Source organism: Leptidea sinapis, chromosome 11, assembly GCF_905404315.1.
Source record: "Leptidea sinapis chromosome 11, ilLepSina1.1, whole genome shotgun sequence".
Taxonomy (NCBI): domain Eukaryota; kingdom Metazoa; phylum Arthropoda; class Insecta; order Lepidoptera; family Pieridae; genus Leptidea; species Leptidea sinapis.
In genome coordinates, this window is record NC_066275.1 from 14329464 (window position 1) to 14345300 (window position 15837).

The 15837-nt window shown below is 34.5% G+C and overlaps 1 protein-coding gene across 1 annotated transcript in view; it reads left to right on the top strand.

Moving 5' to 3' along the window:
• The first annotated feature begins 3601 nt into the window (after positions 1 to 3601).
• LOC126966952 (kinesin-like protein KIF19) overlaps positions 3602 to 15837 on the top strand; it is a 426172-nt gene continuing 413936 nt past the window's right edge. Inside the window, exon 1 of the mRNA XM_050811273.1 lies at positions 3602 to 4813. Within this exon, the coding sequence (XP_050667230.1) occupies positions 4790 to 4813 (24 nt within the window). The 5' untranslated portion in view covers positions 3602 to 4789. The remainder of the gene's footprint in view (positions 4814 to 15837) is intronic.

Consider the following 15837-nt stretch of genomic DNA (forward strand, 5'->3'; position numbering starts at 1 on the left):
TAGGTTATTATATTATTCTTCTCTCCTGCACGCATTGTTTTCTATTGTATTAAGTAGTGCGCTACTATAGTGTAACTCTACAGTAAAATTAACATATTTACAAAGAAATAAAGTGATTTGTAGTTTGTAGTCCTCTAGAGCTTTGCCTTACTAAGCAATACAATAAACAATAACAACCCATGAAATACAAAAAAGTTAGCCTTTATTGAAAGGTGACTAGTCATTGAAGTATATAAGTCGTCTCCTATGACAACAGTGGATCTAGGTCAACTACTGCTTAACTCTCCGAGAATATTACAGTAATTAATATTGAAGTGTTAAATTGCAAAAAATATTTTTTATTTTGATTTATATTAAGAAAAAGCAAGTAACAAAATACAGATGGTATAAATCCTCTATTGGCAAGAGAATATTTCGAATCGATTGAGCAATGTACCTTGGAATAAAGTTGAAATATTTGATTTAGTTCAACAAAAATATTTTATTCCGATACACATTCACGTTTCCGCAAAGTTCAACGTTGCTGAAACAAACATTTGCTCAATTCTCGAATTTTTTGCACGAACTGAAAATAATATTTCGGTCGAATAAAAATTAAAACCTGTGGCATGTTTAAACTGTTTTGTAATCTTTTTCAAATTATGTTCTACTTATTAGATATACCTAATGCTAGATTACTACTAATTCTAATCTAGTTTAGTTGAAGTTTCTAACCAAACCATCGAAATAAAAGTGAGGAATCTCTTTGTCCGTAAGATGACTGATCTAATCACATTTTTCGTTTCCTTAAATCTGTCAACATAGGTATATATAAATTATAGATCCAGTAACTGCAGAAGATGTAATTATAATTGAATATTTTATAAACATATTTACGATGCCTAGTGAATTCTCAATTTCGGGCCTAAATATTTATTCTTAAGTGATCTGTGAAGGATCTGTATATTTATTATTTGTATGGTTTATAATTGCTATTGAAAGCAAGACGGAAGGTCTGGCAGTTGAACTGGATTTAGCGAAGGCATTCGTTAGTGTACGACACAACGCACTTCTCTCAAAACTTCCATCATTTGGGCTTTCCCGAGAATTTATGCAAATGGACCACCACTGGGCGTAGCTCGTAGGTTGTAATCGAAGGTTATTTCTCGAACCCGAAGCCCGTGAACGTGCTATCTCCAATAGTAACAATTCATGTTAAAGATATCCCTTGAGTAACTTAAGATATCTAAAGGTAGCGTGCTTATTATGAATTGCTCAACTATTCACAAACATCCATGTCGAAGTCTGGCATTCCACAATCGTGGAAACCACAAACTTTGGTGAATCAACTGTAAGCTGCAGTATTTCCGAACTGACACGACTTAGGGACTATCATGCAGAGTATTAAGAATGTCCTTGGGGGGTTGGTTTTTGACTACATATCCATGAGCCTCTTGCCCATTTGCCCCCACTTACGTTACATGATAAAAAATGAAACCAATATAATGGACGTGCATGCAGTCTTTATAAAAAAAAATATTTAATAAAATATGTATGTATTTTAACCCCATAATCGTAGTTTCATTTGGCCCAGACAATAACAAAACATTCTGTAAGTAAGAATCGCGCGCAGTTAAAGTTTTGCGTACCAATGTAATCGGACCACGTCGTACGGTGCGTCGGAAGCCGGAACCACGTCTCTTTGAGTATACTGAAAGCAACAGTAATGAACCATCACCAGTACCATAATTGGACAAACGAATCAAACAAAGTAAGTGTAAGTAAGCACTTATTCATTTTGTACTGACTTTTTGACTGACCGTTTTTGGCAAAATCCTTGTATAATATTACCTTTTTACGACGTTAGATATCTAAGAAATGCATTTACGTTAAAATTAGTCAGAAACATAACGTTTGAGTGATTGCAATACTTACATAAATGACAGTAAGAATTTACAACAGATAATGAGACAATTGACAACCTAAAATGAACTGCTTTGCTATTTCGTACCACGACGTGATTAGAGCTATCTAAATTAGGTTGACGTCAAATCAACTGATTAAATCGTAATGATGTCATTGAATTAATTATGTGTTTGGTTGATTTGATTGAGCTCATTTGTCGATATTTTTTCAATACAGCTGATTGGTACTTATTATACTATAATATGTGATGATAAAAATGCAATTAAAACGTTTCATTTTTAATTTTCGCACGTAATTTGACTAAAACGCTGGAGATTGTACTGTCGTGATGTTACGGACCTTATTGCGGTATCTGTCATACATCATTTACAGATACTTACATTCATTGTATCAACGAAAACCTAGAATACCGTCAAAAAGCAATGGAAAGGAGCATGATAGGGTAATAGGACAGAGTAAGGAATAGCAAATATTATCATAGGTGACATGATGCCAGGCACCCTGGACAAGTTGCCTGAGTTGGTGACAGAATGGAACAAGAACTAGAGGCCGGCAGTCCAAATGGTGGAATGACGAGCTCAATCTCACAGATGTTTCGAAAACGAGGGTTCAATGGAAACTTTTTTTAAGATAATACGGGATGATACATGCAGTACGTTCAGCTGATGGTAATTGATACGCCCTGCCCATTTCAATCCGGTGCCGCTCAGGATTCTTGAAAAACCCAAAAATTCAGCAGCACTACATTTGCGCTTGTCACCTCGCGTCACCACACAATAATGGTTACATATTACTGCTTCACAGCAGATAAAGAAGAAACTGTTATAGAAGGCATCTGGCTCTCTCACTTAACTAACAGATATCCTGTAATTAAGAGTTCAGAATAGAAGTTATTTATTATTTTTAAAGAGACTTCATGGGAGTAATCTTTATTAAAACAATTTGTAATTGCATTATACTGCTTTTCCCCTTGCCTGCCGCACTGACCAATTTACAAAATAGGCTGACCATTTGAAATCATTTGAGTTTGTCGCAGGTTTCAATAAAATCTGAATCGAGTCCAAGAAATCACAGCTTGCCAAAATGTTTTTGCGCTTTGCTAGCTTTGTTGCCTAGCAAGCGGAACATTGTACGTGATTTCTTATACATTACATGAAACATTAAACGAATCGTAACATTAAATATATTTTTAGTATAATATAAAGTTGAATATATATATAGAGACGTAAATATACTTTTTTATGATAAATGAGGAGTATGCGTCACCTGGTGTTAAGTGATGACCGCCGCCCACATTCTATTGAATCACAGGAGCGTTGTCAGCCTTTAAAGAAGGCTGTGAAGGCTGACTGTACGCGCTTTATTTGAAGGTACCCATGTCGTGTCGTCCCGGAAACACCGCACAAGTTAGCTCATTCCACAGCTTTGTATTAGCTCCTACTAAGAAATTTATGAGGAGAAAGGAAGGAGGTGAACAGAAGAGTATACAGGACATAATAAAACTTATAAAAGAATTCGACCCTTCATGTTTACCGATATTTGTCGCCAAAGACCTGAATAAAATACCACCCGTCTCGTTTAACTATATCGATTCAACTTCGTTCTTAAAGGAAATAGCTATATTAAGAAATGACGTGGCTAGCATTAAGGCCAATAAAGTAATTAAAGAAAGCAGTTGTGATACAGTTGAGGAAGTCAAAACAATTTTAAAAGAATTTCAGAAACGTGTATGTGTTTCCAATTTAAATACGCAGTGTCATGACAGTGCTAGTGTTAAATCAGTGCAACCGGAACGAAATGACAAAAATATCGCATCGCAGTCATTTACATTCGTATCTCAGGCGCGTGATGCTATAGGTAAGAACGAACGAGTCGCCTGCGCATCGAATATAACACATAACACGCATTCGATAATGCATAATATTTCACCGAGCGGAAGGCAGCGGCCGTTTGACAAATCTACACGAGTGCATGTACCGTCTTATCGCGATATTATTCTTAATTCAAACAATTCAACAATGCAAGAACGTCATACTATGCGACATGATGACAGTTTTATAATTGTTGAACGTAAAAAACGTAGAAAGTTAAATAATAATTTGACCGGCACCGCACGGTGTTCTAATAAATTACAAACTGCTGATTTAACATCTGCTGTGTACGTATCTCGATTAAGAAAAACCACGACAGCTGATGATGTGAGAGATTATATCATGGAGAACGGTGAAGAATGTCTTAAAATTGAGTTATTGACACAGAGACATGACACCGATTTTTGTTCATATAAATTAACTGTACCAAGGCGCAAATTAAATACATTCTTGAGTAATGACTTTTGGCCTGAGGGCGTAAAATTTAGATTGTACCGTGAGCACACGGCGAGAGGAAATAAACCGTCTTAAAATTTACTACAATATGGATATCACAACCACAAGAATAAAAATATCATCTTTTAACTGTAAGAATATTAAGAAATCTTTAATGACTATAAAATATTTAACTGACACCTCGCAACTTATAGTGCTGCAAGAGACGTGGCTATTGGAACATGAGTTGAATTTCGTCCATAGTATTAATAGCCAGTTTGGATGTGTAGCAAAATCTTCTGTAGATTCTTCTGTTCTTCTTCGAGGGCGTCCTTTTGGAGGGCTCGCCATCATGTGGCACAAGGGTTTATTTCCAAACGTAATACCGGTTGAATGTTTAAATAATAGGATACAGGCGGTGCGTGTGTGTCTTCATTCGGGTTCATTTCTGTTAGTGAATGTGTATATGCCGACGGACCAAAGTGAGAATGTTGAAGAGTTTACAGAGTGTTTGGCACAAATTTATGCTATTATAGAGGAATCCGATGTCCAGGTAGCATATATCCTGGGCGACTTAAATGCTCATCCAGGTGCTAGATTCGGTAAGCAGTTGTCAAAATTTTGTGATGATATGATGTGGGAATGGGCCGACCTTAACCTTTTGGGGGATAACCCTAGCATGTATACATTTCAATGTGTTGCGAGCGGTAGCAAGAGATGGTTGGATCACTGTGTTACGACCAGATCGGGGTGGGATACCATTGTTGGAGCCTACGTCACTCATGACGTCAGATGGTCCGATCATCACCCATTGAGTATCGAGTGTGATATCACCGGGGTGGCGACTAACTGTGCCATTTATAGTACACTCGATACACAAAAATTTGTAAGATGGGGCGAGAGATCAAGTGACGAAATAAACGCGTACCGTGAATTTTGTTTTAATAATTTAGATTTATTTTGTGATCCACCTGTGTGTGAATGTACTAATATTATGATGTGTAGTCATAGACAAGATTATAATTTATATATAGATAATTATTACAGGCACATTGTAGACGTCCTGCAGAGTGCAGCTATTGTAAGTTCTTCTCCATGTGAACATAAGCAGACAGGAAAACCAACGAGACAAAAAAGAGTACCTGGTTGGAACTATCACGTCAGGGATAGCCACGCAAAAGCTAGGCTTTATTTTAGATGTTGGACATTGGCTGGCAGGCCTTCCAGCGGACTAGAATATGATAACATGCGGAGAAGTCGTACTGTATTTAAAAATAAAATTAAATGGTGTCTTAACCTTTCCGGATCGGCGCGCTCCGGATCTCGCTGTACACTATTGATCGGCAAGCTTCCGGCAATTTCGCGGCATTTTCCCCGTGTGTATTATTTTACGTGTAGTTATAAAATGCTTATAACTAGGGTGATATGAGTGACTGTCACTGAAAGCTATTGAAACATGCTATAAGACCATGTATAAATTATTCATATTGTCTTTCTTTTTTTTTTCACACAGACTTTTCATTCGAAAAAAAGTGTAAAAATAGGTATATTTTAAAATAAATATTGTTATTATTGTTAATTACTTGTTTTATTTATTTCCTTTTATGTTTTTGTAATGAATAGTATATGTTGATTATAAAATAAAGCTTAAATCTCCACAAAGAACGATCTTCGTGTAAAGTCTTGATAACGACCGCTCGCTGCGCCGGCCGGGAACAAGTGGACACATAAGTGCTTTGTCCGTAAAGCTATGACGTCGAATATTGGTGGCCTTGAATCGTAACGGATCGAAATGTGTTTGGGAATTCACTCGTTCATAACTGCGTAGGCAAATAAACCATCTTGTACACCTAATAAGGGTGAAAACTGGATGAGGTAAAAAAGTGCCCCGCGGCACAGCCGCTCTCATTGTTTTTTGAATTACCAGTGCCCGCGGGCACGGCCGATGCGGAAAGGTTAAGAACGAAGAGAGTATTAAAATGAATATTTTGGCTTTCCATAAGAGAAATAAGAATTTTGTAAAATTTTGGAATGCAACCAAAAAACTAAATTATAAACAGACCTTACCTGTGTCAGTAGAGGGTTGCCAGACTCCGTCAGATATAACCGAAGTATTTGCAAAAAGGTATAAGTTAACCCTCTGACTGTAGAGTATATGTCCGAGCCGAAAACATATCATAAAAATGATGATATAGAATTCACAAGCAAAGATATCGCGAAAGTCATCATGAGTATGAAGAGAGGCAAATCTCCGGGACACGATGGGCTCAGTATCGAGCATATACTCTGGGCCAGTGATAAAATATTTAATCATTTAAGTTGTCTTTTTAATCTTTGTATCAAATTTGCATACTTACCGGAAGCTCTAATGCATACGTTAGTTGTACCTATTGTCAAGAATAAAACAGGCGATCTTAGTAGTACAACGAACTATCGACCTATCTCCTTAGGCACTATAATAGGTAAAATATTAGAACGTCTTATACACCCTGTACTGCTTGAGAACATTAAGATTGATGATGCTCAATTTGGTTTCCGTGCCGGTCTTTCGACGGATGCCGCTATTGTTAGCCTGAAGGGCGCTATGAGTCACTACACAACTCGTCACACGTCCGTATACGCTTGCTTCTTAGACCTTAGCAGCGCTTTTGACTTGGTTAACTATAACTATGGACAAAGATGTTGGCCTCACGGGTGCCTAAAAGTGTGGTCAATTTGCTGAGATTCTGGTACGGAGGACAAACGAACTCTGTAAAATGGGGCGACGCAACATCTAGCAAGTATAGGTTAGAATATGGAGTTCGTCAAAGTGGGGTGACCTCTCCTGATCTTTTTAACCTGTATGTGAATGGTTTGATCGAGGAGCTCAGAGGTACCAAAGTCGGCTGTCACGTAGGAAATGTTTGTGTCAGTAACCTTAGCTATGCTGATGATATGGTGCTTCTCAGCCCCTCGATCAAGGGGTTGAGGAAGCTGCTTTCAGTCTGTGAGCATTATGCTAATGCTCATGGTCTGAAATATAACGTTTCCAAAACCAAAATGATGGTGTTCCCTGCAGGTGGAGGTCCGGATATGGTACCTGAGGTGTATCTAAACGGAACGGTTATTAGTGTTGCTAAGCAGTTCAAATATTTAGGTCACGTTCTTACGGCTGAAGATGACGAAGATATCGAGCGAGAACGAAGGGCCCTCGCTGTTAGAGGAAACATGCTTGCACGACGATTCGCTAAATGCAGTAGAGATGTAAAGACTACCCTATTCAAAGCTTACTGCCTAGGCATGTACACCTGTCAGCTGTGGGTAACATTTACACACAAAGCATTTAGAAGAATAAGGGTCCAGTATAATGATACATACAGGGCCTTTATGAATCTTCCGAGATGCTGCAGCGCATCAGGCATGTTCGTGGAGGGTGGGGTCCCTGACTTCTTCGCTGTAATAAGAACAAGAATCGCGACATTTTGGAGTCGATTGCGCAGCTCAAAAAATAAAATCCTCACGGCTATATCTGACGATATCAGGAGCCCTATATATAAACGATGGATATCTGTTCACATGGAGAATAACAAAAAATAAATTGGACATGTAATTAATATTATGAATTTTTATATTTTTATATTTTGGACACCACACCCTTATACAGTGATGGTTTTCTAGTTTTTAAGTTTACTTTTAATTATAATAAATAATTAATGTTTAATGGGACGTAATTGGCCTGAAATAAAAGAATTATTATTATTATTATTATTATTATTATTATTATTATTATTATTATTATTATTATTATTATTATTATTATTATTATTATTATTATTATTATTATTATTATTATTATTATTGTTATTGTTATTGTTATTGTTATTGTTATTGTTATTGTTATTGTTATTGTTATTGTTATTGTTATTGTTATTGTTATTGTTATTGTTATTGTTATTGTTATTGTTATTGTTATTGTTATTGTTATTGTTATTGTTATTGTTATTGTTATTGTTATTGTTATTGTTATTGTTATTGTTATTGTTATTGTTATTGTTATTGTTATTGTTATTGTTATTGTTATTGTTATTGTTATTGTTATTGTTATTGTTATTGTTATTGTTATTGTTATTGTTATTGTTATTGTTATTGTTATTGTTATTGTTATTGTTATTGTTATTGTTATTGTTATTGTTATTGTTATTGTTATTGTTATTGTTATTGTTATTGTTATTGTTATTGTTATTGTTATTGTTATTGTTATTGTTATTGTTATTGTTATTGTTATTGTTATTGTTATTGTTATTGTTATTGTTATTGTTATTGTTATTGTTTTTGTTATTGTTATTGTTATTGTTATTGTTATTGTTATTGTTATTGTTATTATTATTGTTATTATTATTATTATTATTATTATTATTATTATTATTATTATTATTATTATTATTATTATTATTATTATTATTATTATTATTATTATTATTATTATTATTATTATTATTATTATTATTATTATTATTATTATTATTATTATTATTATTATTATTATTATTATTATTATTATTATTATTATTATTATTATTATTATTATTATTATTATTATTATTATTATTATTATTATTATTATTATTATTATTATTATTATTAATAATAATAATAGTCTAGTTAGATCTTATTTAGAATATGTGTCACCCATCTGGAATCCGTTTTATGCAATCCACATTCAAATATTAGAAATGTTTTTAAAAAAATCCTTATGAGTAACGGGTGAGATTGTCATCCCAATTATTGTTATCTGAGATTAATTTCCGTGTGTTTTGTGGTAACGACAAATGAGTTTATTTTTGTGATAAACGCGTAAGCTTGATACTGAGCTGAATAAGCTCTTCTCATGACAAATAATTAAAGCGTTGAAACATAATAAGCAATTTTAAACGTAAGATCTCCGTCAGAGCGACTCCTTATTTGTAAACTATCAAAACTTTAGTATTCACAAATCTGGGCAAAGCTTAACAAAGTAAGTATAATTATATTCAGGTTATTAAACTCATTCAGTGCGAATCAAGTGGAACATTCGATTAATATTCAAATACAAGAACGTGATTTTATATAAAAAAAGCAATTAGTCAATTACCAGAGGCTTAAACCTGACCTCAATAGAAATTTATATGTGGAACACAGCTTCATAAACATAAATAGCTTGTTAATTTTCTTCTATGTTAATATTATTGTTATTATTTATGTTATACTTTTTTTATGAGAGAGACGATAGAGCGTACGGGTCACCTGATGTTAAGTAATCACCGCCGCCCACATACTCTTGCAACACCAGAGGAATCACAAGAGTGTTGCTAACCCTATAAAAAGTGTTCGCGTTTTTTTGTAGGTACCCATGTTGTATCGTCCTGGAAACACCGCAAAATGAAGCTCATTCCACAGCTTTGTTGTACGTAGAAGAAAGGTCCTTGAACACCGCACCGCGGAGGAACGCCACACATCCAGATGGTGGGGATGATATCCTATTTTATAGCGTGTTGTGCAAAGGTGGAATTCGGCGGTAGGAATCAGTTGTAACAGCTCTTCGTAACACACCCCATGATAACTGCTCCCACTCCCAATGAAGCGACGTCCCTACGCAACGCTAAGTTATCTACGCATTCAAACACAACTTAGTCTTCGACAATTTGAGCTGCTCTGCGTTGCACGTGGTCAAATGTGTCGAGCTGATACTGGGGTGCGCCAGGCCAGATATGACAGCAATACTCCATATGTGGCCTATGGACCTGCGCTATGTAGAGCGCTAGGATGTGGGTCAGCTTGAAGTATAACATTATATCAAATCGAAATATTCAATGGAAATTGGAAGATATTTCATTAATTTTTATATACTCTGACTCCGATACAATTTTAAAGTTATTTTAAAATACCTGATAAGTACTCAGGCATTAATGCTTGCATATTATTGGAATAAACAACAGTATTATTAGTCTCAAAACTTTTTATAAAGGTCAACATAAAGTCTTTATCCCTGAAAGCGATAATAATTCCTTTGACAAGATGATCTTGGTTTGTAACACCACAAATAAACCACATGTTACGTTTGGATTAACTAATGAATGTATACATCTGAGCCCTGTCAGGGACACAAGACACTTTAATAAGTAATTATGGTCACCTCTACAATGACTAAAACTCATTAAATATTACATCTTTAGTATAAACTTATGAAAAACAAATAAATATACATAAATAGTGTTTCTTTTAAGATATTATTAAATGAAAAACGAACAGATACAGATGAACCGTAAGGGTTTCTTCACAATTAAACAATAATTCAAGTGAAAACACCTCAATTGTATTTTGGACTTGATCGTAAAATTTTGTTGCAAGCGGGTAATAATGATTCTTAATTGACTGACTGTTTTCAGTTTATAGTTGTACAAATATTTCAATTTAAAAATCGATTCAACATTGGTAGTCAAGATGGCGGTTTATGATGCATTACGAAAAGAAAAAAAGTGCCTTTGTCTGAGCATTAGTTTTATTACAAACTAACTGACCCGGCAAACGATGTTTTGCCATATAAAGTATAGTTCACGCGATAGTTTTATAAATAATAGCCTATATGTCATTCTGGTGTGTAAGCTATATTATTGTAAAGTTTCATCAAAATCCATTCAGTAGTTTTTGCGTTAAAGAAATTCAAACATACATCCAGACATACAAACTTTCACATTTATAATATTATATTAAATATTAATATTAATTAATAGGATACAAATGAATTAACTTTTATGACATAATGTAATCTTAATAAAAATTATGTTTATTTTTTTGATGAAGGCTCAGCAAAAATAAGAAAAATTATACTACCTTTGGCTAAAATGCAGGCCTATAATGTGTCTGACTATATTTTTTGGAAATTTCGTCACTGCTTGTTCTAGATATTTCTTAGGCAAATTGATCTGCGCGTCACGTTCAGAGAAGACGAGTAGTAAGTGGACACTTGGTCCCATAGTCTTGCTGAATCCCATGTCCAAAGAACATTTTTAATTATTTGCAATTATCTGCTCAACAGGGATGGGTTCATACATGGCCTGGGTGACATCTTTGCCAGCAAAATTATTTTTACACCCATTTTAAGATATTAATTAATAAAGCCTTCAAATTGTTTTAAAAGAAAGAACGAATTGTTTTGATAGAAGTCCGAATGCGGTAATACGAGCGCGCTGTGTTTTGAAAGAGGATGTTGTGACAAGGACTGAAAAAGGAATGCTTAAATGGTTTGGACACGTGGCGCGAATGAGTGAAGAAAGAATGATGCATCAAATATATAAGGCAAGTGTGTGTGGGCAAGTCGGTCACGGGAGACCACGTAGAACATTCGTCGATCAAATTGGAGACGTTTTGAGAAAAGGAGAGGTCCGAAGCACCCGCAACCGGCGAGCATGTATGAAAAGAGTAATGAATGTAGAGGAAGCGCGTGAGGTTTGTAAGGATAGAAGCAAATGGCATTCTATTGTCTCTGCCTACCCCGACGGGAACAAGGCGTGAGTGTGTGTGTGTGTGTGTGTGTGTGTGTGTTGTTTTAATAAGAATCACCAAAGACTTTAAAAAATACAAAATCAAAAAAATTATATTGTACATACGCTAGGAGCAATCTTGAATAAGCCCTCGATATTAAATAAGAATTGAATCTAGAAGCGTTTTATTAAAATATCTCTGCTACCACTCTTGGTAAGTCTTCGAAAAACTACCTAATAGCAGAAAGTACCATCTCTTTCCCTTGAACCTGAGATGTAACGTTGCTGACGCAGTGCTCCTTCACAAAACTGCTAACGGTGTTATAGACTGTACAGATCTCTTAGCCAAGTTGGACTTCTCCGTCCCTGTTAAACCTTTGTGTCATAATGTAATATTTACTCTTTTAGGAAGGTTAAATAATAAGAATATTTACCCTTCTTATAAATGTCGTCAAGTAAGTATCAGCGAAATTCATTTTTATGGAGTAGCAAACACGCCTTTTTTTAATAATTTAAATAATTTATCCAAAGAATATGATCATGTAATTATTCCGTCCTTAACGTTTTGTAATTATTTGAATAATTGAAATAAAAATGAAATGTCATATCTTGAAAGATATTCAAGATGATATGTTATTGGATTTCACAAAATATAAAGATCAAATACGTGTTTATCGAAAAATTTCGCGGTCAAATGGCTTGTATTTCTAACTTTGCTACTGCCCACAATTTCATCCGCATTCATTTCATATCACGCTGCTACGGAAAATTTAAAAAATGTAGGCATAAAATATTTTCTTTTTTAATAGAAGAGGAGGACAAACAAGCCTGATGTTAAGTGATCATCACCGCCCCGTTTCGTCTGCAATATCAGAGGAAGCACAGTTCCAACCTTTTAGAAAAGTGTAAGTGTCCCTATACGCTTTCTATACTACTAAAAATGTCGGTGAAAATATCATGATCAGTTTATCGGTTTAGTAGTTAGGACGTGATAGTGTTACACATACAAATACACTCACACACACATTATAAAACTATTTGGGCTTCCACAAAAACTATTACTTAATTTAACAAAAGCACATACATAAAGTAAGAATTATAAGAAGAAGTAAGAATACCTATTAATAAAAAGAAGAAAATCAGAATCGCATTAAAAAATTGTGTAAGAACAAATGATTTTATTGTAAGAAAAAGCGCGGAGTGCGTGGTATCAATAGTTATAAATATTTTATGAACAGATATGAGTAGAAGGGCCATTTTCATAATAATCCTCTTGATAATAATAATCCTGAAAAACACCCCACGCTTTTTTACAATAAAATCATTTTTTCTTACACTCTTTTTAATTCAAATTTATTACGTTTATTTTTTATTTTTAGTGGGAGTTTCTATAAAAGCATATGTATTTTTTAACTGTTATTTATTTTTCATTATATTATTGTATTGTCATCGGTCCTTAATAAGTATGCCAAATTTCGAGTTAATCCGGTGTTTTGAAGGGGGTCATAATCATGTTCAAAGATTCCGCGCATGTTAATGTAAGCTTGAGTGATGACAAACAAAAGTTTGTTATGAAACTAGTCTAGAGTCCAGTGAAATGTACAGACAAAAGCTGATATCGGAACAAGCGGTAAATATGTAAATGAGTGAACTACAGCAGTGGTCTCGGTCGAAACAATAACGAGATTGGAATGTTATGGTTTGAATTGTATGTTTACTGAATCTGTTGTTAGATGTTAGTGTTAACGGAGCGTTAAGAGCAACGATGTTACCATTAAAGTAGCAACATGAACGTTCTAGAAAAGTTATTGAATTAGGCGTTACTTTGCGGAAATCCATAATTATACTAATGATTTATGTTTTGTTTAGTGTTAATTCCGCCAATATTTGTTTTTAAAACAATTCGACACGTGTTTCGCCTCTACACGAGGCATCCTCAGGACGTGTTGTCTCGCCAAAATCTGGCACGACACTCTGGTGTCGAATTGTTTTAAAAACAAATATTGGCGGAATTAACACTAAAGAAAACTTAAATCATTTGTATGAACGTTCTAATCATTAATATATTATCTGTCGCTTTACAATCATTTCTTATTGCCTAAAATTAATCTCTGCCAATTTCCAATTTTTTTATAATAATAAAAATTATAGAACGAAGGATACACATACAAACACACATAAACTAACCTAACCAACGGGAAATCAGTCACTAATGCTATCATAGTCATTGGGCTTGAACTCATATTCAGCAAAAGAGATAAATAAATTAGCCTTTTTAACCGACTTCAAAAAAGGAGGAGGTTCTCAATTCGTCGGTATTTTTTTTTTATGTTTGTTACCTCAAAACTTTCGACTGGGTGAACCGATTTCGATAATTCTTTTTTTATTTGAAAGCTGGGGCTTCCTAAGTGGTCCCCTTGTAATTTGGTCCAGATCTGGCATTGGAATCCATGAGAAAACTATGAAAGTCTTAAATTTTGCTATACATACGTATAGCAAAGTGGAATTTACGAATATGTCAATATCGCGCCAACCGATTTCAATGATTCTTTTTTGATTGGAAAGCATATACTTCAAAGAGAGTTTGGTTAGGTTCTGATTACGGAATCCATGACAAAGTAACGGAACACTCTGTTATCATTGCAAAGTACTTACGTTCATTGCTGCATTGAAATTTTTTGTATTTTTACACATATTTAGACAAATTGTTAGTTGTTTACAAATTCACTAAAAATCATAAAATAAAAAAAAATTAACAAAAAAACAACCGCCTTCAAAAACACTATTCCAAAAACAGTAGATATAATGTGCACTTAAAATTATAAAAATAATTGCGTATTTTTATACAATCTAATTAATTAATGTTATTCTAGTTCGATTATTGTAATTTTCGAACAATTCGATACGTGTTTCGAGGCCTCCTCAGAACGTTTTGACTCGCCAAAATCTGGCACGTGACTGATTTCTTTAGTGGTTTGGTCTGTGTGTATCCGTCACAGTTCATACTAGTGCAATTTTAACATTTTTCATAACTGTCACAATACCTGCCATGCAAATTCTTTTTTATTTAATAAAAGTCCTTTAAAAGTACATAGCGTTATATCTTTTACAATGGTATTGGACGCACTTGACACCATTTTCATGATACATAACTAGATCAGCGATTGATAGATTGGCGATCCATGACTGTCATTGTTTTTGATAAAAGGAATGCTGGTTTTCATTTTCGTTCGTATTATTTGTGCTAATATACCCGAAACTCCCAAATATTTGCCGCGCCAAACAAAGGAATGAGAGAACCAAATAATAGCAATAATAAGCCTTAAATATCATTCGCCAGGGATCCTTCTAGGAGCTTTTGTCTCATTCCAGTGTATTAACAAAATACCCAATTTGTAGCAAGTCATTCCGCTCCACCTTTTCTCCCTATCAAATTCGTTTTCAGTTTATTTTTGTAATCTGACGGTATGAGTCCGTGGCTATTTGTGTCGCTTTGGCAAAATTAAATGTGTTGGAGACAGATGAACAATAACCATGACACTTTGTTCAGTAAATTACTTAGTAAAAGTATTAAGGAAGTTTGCTTATTGTAAATGTGTGACAGTGGTAACTTTTTTTTTAAATAACTATTCAATATTTCTTTACTCTGGTAAACATTTTTTAATATATACATCTATATGAATTAAAGTAAATTTATTGTTAATATTAAAATTTTTTTATTTAATTTTTAACCGAGACACAGATATCCTCCCTGGCTGATTCATCTTACCTTTCGTACCCGGGGTATAATTTGGAACACTCCTTTATACCACCTGTGAGCATTCTATCCTCCCTGACCTAAACGCACACACCAGGTGCGTTTACGTCAGGGAGGATATCTGTTCTGACGCCTGAGTTTTCTTGAATGACAGGACCTATCCATCATCTGGCTGCGTGTAGACTGCGATGACCATCCGCTAATCTACGCATGCCTGTATAGGTCCCATAGCGGTAACGCAGAGACTGACCGGCTCCTCGAACACATCCAAATGGCTACAGATTCCGTGTTGGAGCAGATCTCCACTGCAGATATCGTGTTTCTAGGCAATTTTAACGCCCACCACCCCGAATGGCTCACGTACCACTGA